This window comes from Pangasianodon hypophthalmus, chromosome 6 (genome assembly GCF_027358585.1).
Source record: "Pangasianodon hypophthalmus isolate fPanHyp1 chromosome 6, fPanHyp1.pri, whole genome shotgun sequence".
Lineage (NCBI taxonomy): Eukaryota > Metazoa > Chordata > Actinopteri > Siluriformes > Pangasiidae > Pangasianodon > Pangasianodon hypophthalmus.
The window spans coordinates 4,275,328-4,281,497 of record NC_069715.1 but is presented as its reverse complement, the minus strand read 5'-3'; the positions used below and the strand labels follow the sequence as shown (position 1 = coordinate 4,281,497).

At 37.9% G+C, this 6,170-nt stretch overlaps 1 protein-coding gene across 1 annotated transcript; it reads right to left on the bottom strand.

Moving 5' to 3' along the window:
* Positions 1-1,894: 1,894 nt before the first annotated feature.
* LOC113534614 (extracellular calcium-sensing receptor-like) lies at positions 1,895-5,145 on the bottom strand. Its single transcript, XM_026927534.2, has 6 exons — positions 4,928-5,145; positions 4,541-4,832; positions 3,645-4,436; positions 3,272-3,499; positions 2,981-3,104; positions 1,895-2,805 (listed from the first exon to the last, which is right to left on the bottom strand). Exons 1-6 carry the CDS (start codon positions 5,140-5,142, stop codon positions 1,895-1,897), a joined length of 2,562 nt encoding a protein of 853 aa, XP_026783335.1. The 5' UTR covers positions 5,143-5,145.
* Between the last annotated feature and the right edge of the window lie 1,025 nt (positions 5,146-6,170).

Below are 6,170 nucleotides of genomic sequence, written 5' to 3'. Positions count from 1 at the left end.
TTTAAATGCTATTTATACATCTCCCTAAATATGGGTTACAGGGTTGCAAAAATGCTGTACATATCGGAAAAAAATGCTCATGTAGTGTCTAATTTGATAGCAGGAGATGGGAAAATAACATTTACTGAAATTTAAGCACTTTCTTTAATTGACTTTGATTAAAAAAAAAACAGGTAAAAGTTAATTTTCAAAGAACTCAGGAGGCATAAAATAAATTCCATTCACAGAAAGTGCCACATACCTGTGCATACACTGCAAGGCACACATAAAATACATGCTGCATTGCAACTTATTCCTGGGGAAGTGACACCTTATACATTCATACAACATATGGCAACAACAATAATTACAATATACAGCAATCAATACAATATACAATACAAGGTACAATTCAATATAAAATACCAATTTAAGTAATATACATCTAATACGCCCTTGCCAAAAGTGACTTCTAATGTCAAAGTGTCCTGCTAATGTTAATGTCTCAGTTAGTAAATCCTAGGTTGCACTTTCTTCAGCATGTATTTAACATGTTTTATTCCATGATAAATCAGATGAGACTTTAACTCCTAAGAGTTTCCTTAAGTCATTACCCACTTAATTCCTGAAACTGATGATCATATTTTTGGTCTTTTGCTGTTTGAAACCATAGATAATCTTACTCCCATCCAACCACTGCATCAGTGGCAGATTGGGTGCAATCAGGCTTTTGGCCCATCAGTGTTTCTGTTAAGGTCAAGTCATCAGCATATTTCACAGGGTACACAGCTCAGGGTAGCCTGTCATATAGAGTGTAAAATATTGAGACATATTGAGACTCCGCCAGATGTGGCTGTATGCAACTGCTCCTACCAGTTACCTGAACACAAAAAAATGTGGTTTAGGATGAACTCAAGGCTATGCCTGGAGCAGCCCCATGCTATTGGTGCCCAAGGCTAACAGATCGGTCCATTTTTGTGAGGACTTGAGAAAAGTCAATGCATTTTCTCAATTTGACGCATACCCAATGCCCCACATTGATAAACTGCTCAATCAGTTAGGCATGGCTTGCTTTTACTTGACACAGGATTTAACCAAGGGGTATTGGCAGATTCCTTTTACTCCTACATCTCAAGAAAAAAACCACTCCATTTGGGCTGCACCAATTTTTCACTCTTCTGTTTTGTTTGTTTGGAGCCCCAGCAACGTTTCAATGTTTCATGGAGAGAACACTGTGCCCACACAAAGCTGCTTATTTAGGTGACATAATCACTTATAATAATGATTGGCAGCAGCATTTCCAACATTTGAGGGACTCACAGCAAATCCAAAGAAGTGTGCAATTGGACAGGTGGAAGCATGGTATCTGGGCTTCCACTTGGGCCATGGACAGGTATGTCTCCAAATTGGTAAGATAGCAGTGACGCAGTTCTTGGGGCTGACTGGCTATTATCGTAGGTTTATACCTAATTTTTTGGACATCACCAGCCCGCTGACTGACAGATCCGCTGCAGTGCCAGATCCAGTCCTGTGGAAGTAGCCATGTCAGAGGCTTTTTGCCAGCTAAAAGCAGTTTTGTGAGGGGTGTCTGTTGCATTCTCCTGGGGTATCATCTGCAGGCCAGGGGGAGTCATCTGCAGACTGAAATGGTTTATATTGTCAAGTCACAAACTACAGATAAGTATCAGGATCTAAGGCTCCAGACTGTTCATTTGGCAAACTAAAAATATTTTGTGTGTACAGTATGTAATAGTATCAGTAAAAATCTTACCATTCTAGTAAACAAATTTTAGTTGTGTACTGTAGGACTACCATATGTCTCACCTATTAATTGAGAGTGGTTAAATGTGTAAAATGTTCAGTTAAAATTGTTAATATAAAAGAGGATATTCACAAAAAAGGGAAAATATTTATACTAAGATTTTGAAGAATTCTTCCCCATCATATGCTTTTTAGAATTCTTCTCTGGCTTTAATAAAATTACATAACATTTTGGAAGAAATATGCAAAACAGTAAAGCAAAGCTTGAGGCCAAAATAGCAAATATCTCCACAGCTACAGTGAATTTTCCAGGAGAACTGACATAAGCTGGAATAAAAGTGATCCATACTGCACAGAATATGAGCATGCTGAATGTGATGAACTTGGCTTCATTAAAATTATCAGGCAACTTCCGAGCTAAAAAGGCTAAAATAAAGCACAAAAGAGCCAAAAGTCCTATATAACCCAAAATGGCCCAGAAACCTATGGTTGAGCCCAAATGACATTCTAGAATGATCTTTTCCTTATAATGCTTTAGATTTTTGAAGGGGAAAGGAGGGGATATTGTCAACCAAAGCACACAAATAAGGACTTGTACGAGAGTGAAAGCGAGAACACTGAGTCTCTGCTGTGGAGGCCCAAACCATTTCATGACATTGCTGCCTGGAAGTGTTGCTCTGAAGGCCATTAACACCACTATTGTTTTCCCTAGAACACAGGAGATGCAGAGGACGAATGTAATCCCAAACGCTGTGTGGCGCAACATACAGGACCAATCAGATGGTTGACCAATGAAAGTAAGTGAACAAAGGAAACAAAGAGCCAATGAGAAGAGCAGCAGAAAGCTCAGCTCAGAGTTGTTGGCTTTGACTATTGGGGTATTTTTATATCTAAAGAATATGATTGCTATTATTACAGTCATAAATGTACCAATAGCAGAAATAGTTGTTAGTAAAATCCCCATAATTTCATCATAAGACAGATATTCAATTTCCTTCTTTACACATTCGTTCCTATGTGGATTTGACCAGTAATCTTGTTGGCACTGATCACATGCAATAGAATCTGTAACAGAGTTAGAGCACATATAAATAGTATAAAAATGGAGCATAATTTATAGACAATTAAAAAAAAAAGTACTACTATCTCCAAGAAGAAAAAAACAAAGATTTAAATACATGATTAGATATGTATATCGCTTTTACAACAGTATTTCATGTTTTCCCTGTTCCCATTTTACCTGTCATGTTACTGATTTCTCCTTCAGCACATGGTATGCAGTCAAAACAGCAGATAGGCTTCCCTTTCTGTACAGCTTTCCTTGTCCCAGGAGGACAGCTCTCACTGCACACAGATATCGGTGTCTATAATCCAGGAAAACATGTAATTAATTACAAAGCAATGTTTATTACGTGAATTGATGGTTTTTACAGATGATATTTTTCAAATGCATCCTTTATAGATGTAACTATAATGAAGAAATTCTATTTTGATTACTGAGACCCATACACTTTTTATTGCCTGTACACACCTTATTGGTATCTCCTGCCCATGTAATTGAGGTCATGTTTACATTTAATCGATCATGAACAGGAAAAGATGAGTCATACAGGCCAACAGTGATAAATTCATGTTGGTGTTCCTTACTTTTTTGCCAGTTTATTACTTCATATTTTGCAGCAGGGTCACCATTTATATCAAAATAAACTTCTTCTCCCTCACTAGTTTCAAAACGCACTCTTTTGAGGTGCTCTAGAAACTGATGAATTGGATAAAAGATTTTTAAAGTTAGATAAAAATTGGTCTACAGTATGAAGCCATTATGCATTTGTATTTTTTGAATGGTGCTATGTATGTGTGACAAAGTTGTTTGGCCTAATGATTAAAAGAGAGTTTTAACTCACTGTAAGAGGATCAGGTTGCTTCTTCGTAGGACATGTTTGCTTGCAGTCAAGAAGGTCATGTAGGGTATGGGCAACAGCATACACCCCCTTATAGACATTATTGAAAATAGGCAGCAGTGACATGTCTGTGAATGTGTTTTCTACATCAGACAGTTTCTCATTGCCTGTGCAAATTTTTGTATCTACTGAACCATTCTGAGTAGGGTATTTACACTTAAACATAGCCTCCCAGAATTTAGTAAAAATTTCACTTCCTGCAGATTTCAGTGGATTTATATCTAGAATGAAGTCCTTCAGACCCATCACCTTTGTTTTGGGAATAGCTAGCCCTATGGCTCCTTGCAGAATGTTGTGCTTGTCCAGTGTGGCTACAGCAGAATCTGAGATCCAGCCCTCTGTTCCTACCCACTGATAACCAGTGATGTTGTGCTCAAAAAACACATGGAGCAAGATCTCCAAATCCCAATGAGCAAGAAAAGCCACTATGACTCGAGAAGTGGCACTTTTGATTTGCTCCACGATTCTCAGCACTTTTTCTTTTGAGTAGGTTCTAAAAAATGGAAGGGAATATTCTAAGCAGACACCCAATTGTTCTGCAACTTTAGAGAAAGTGGCCATTCCACTGTTCCCATAATCATCATCAGTTCTTAATGCTCCCACCCAGGTCCATCCAAAGTGTTTGACCATTTCTGCCAGTGCTCTGCTCTGATGATAATCACTGGGAATAGTGCGCAGAAATGACGGATATTTCCTTTTGTCACTGAGACACTCGCAAGTGGCATAGTGACTGATCTAGACAGATTGACACAGGTAGATTAGGTATTATGTATATTCACCTAGATGAAGCATGAAAAGCCAACAAAAAAAAACCCACTGCTAATAGCATATATACGTACAATAGGGATGCTAAAAGGGCCAATACTTTTTGCAATGGCCATGCACGGTGAGGAGGCTGTGTCTCCGATTATGGCTTGTACCTGGGCTGGCTTTGTACAGATCTCATTTGATTCCGCTTTCTCATTTCCATTAATAAGTTCCATTGCCACTTTTACCCCCCTTGCCATGGAACTACATGTGTCATAGATCTTGTAACCCAGTGAAACTCCAGGCAGTAAGGAAGAACTGTTGTTGATCTCTTCTACTGCAAATATCAAAGCCTGTGAATACTGAAAGGCTCTGAAATCAAGACTAAATAAATGAAAACAGAAACAGTATAAGGCAAAACTTCTTTGCTACTCTTTGTGTCAATAATACCATAGATGTAATGTACTAATGGTGCTTACCTCATGCATTTTAGTGGAGGTGGTATCGTCACATAGGATAAGTCTCTGATTTCCCAACTGCTATGAAAGGGGAAAATCCCTCCAACAATAATATCACCATTTTTCCATAAATGTGGGTATACAGGCTCTCCTTGCATGCTGCATGCACTCTCATTAGCTGTGGAAAAATTAATCATGGCTATTACCACATGTAGGAATGCAAAGACAGGCTCCATGCCTCCAAGTTCAGGTAGGGATTAAGAGTGCATGAGCTAGGTGCAAAGATTCAGCCAGCTGAACTGGAAAGATTTGTGGTATATATACAGTTGAAAATGCAAATCCTCTAATGTAATGTTACACTAGTGGGCCACAGTTAATGGAGGTGTGACAGTGGAAGCTCCTGTTTTACCTATGTGTTTTGGCTTTCACAACCAGAAAGAGGCCAATTTTAATTATAAGCCCAATAATTTATTTTTAATGAAAGATTTCTGTGACAAAAGGTCATCTCTTAGAGGACAATTTTTTTTACAATCCTTGTAGGCATAGTCAAGTGCTGGTATTGGGCCACAGCATCCAAAAGGAGATTTTTTTGGCCTGTTTAATTAGGCTGTTTGTATTGAGCTTTACACGGATCAGTGGATATACATTAGACAATGTTGTAAAATTATCAGAAGACATGAAAATACATTAATTTTGAGGATTTACAACATTTGAAAAATTCACATTAGGCATTATTTATTGTTTCTTTCTTTTTTTGTGTAGTACTGGACTCTCAGCAGATGAGGCTTCCTATTACAACTACTAAAAATATATAGGAAAAAATAAAGACAAAATATACAGAAAGCCAAATGGCTCCCCTTTAGGACATTTAGTGGTTTACATGGAGTAGACTAGACAGGTAATAAGTTAGTAAATTAATATTTTATAACCTTGAAGTGCATTTACAGAGAAAGACAGGGGGCATTGGGCATTGATGATCAGGTCAAAGGATTAAGGTCAAAATTATTCTGGCCAAAAACAAAAAAGGATGTTTCTGAGATCTTCGGAAGTCAGTGTATTTTGCATTATATCTCATGAATACCAGTAACTACTTGCTACCCTCTGCTGGGAGAGGAGCAATATTCCATGTGATATTGTGTACTGGTTCCAGTGTATATCTACTTATTATAGAGTGATCAAAATTTTTGTGGTAATAAAAACTCGGTGTGTGAGGTGCTGTGCTTCATTGCAGTTGGCATATTTTACAGCCATCAGAACACACATT

What these genes read in the sequence shown, in the direction of transcription:
- LOC113534614 (XM_026927534.2), bottom strand. Translation starts at nt 5,142, where the DNA reads ATGGAGCCTGTCTTTGCATTCCTACATGTGGTAATAGCCATGATTAAT. An exon ending in GCCCTTTTAGCATCCCTATT is followed by an intron (nt 4,437 to 4,540) that starts GTACGTATATAT and finishes CAATCTGTCTAG; the next exon opens with ATCAGTCACTATGCCACTTG. An exon ending in GGGCAGGAGATACCAATAAG is followed by an intron (nt 3,105 to 3,271) that starts GTGTGTACAGGC and finishes CCTGGATTATAG; the next exon opens with ACACCGATATCTGTGTGCAG.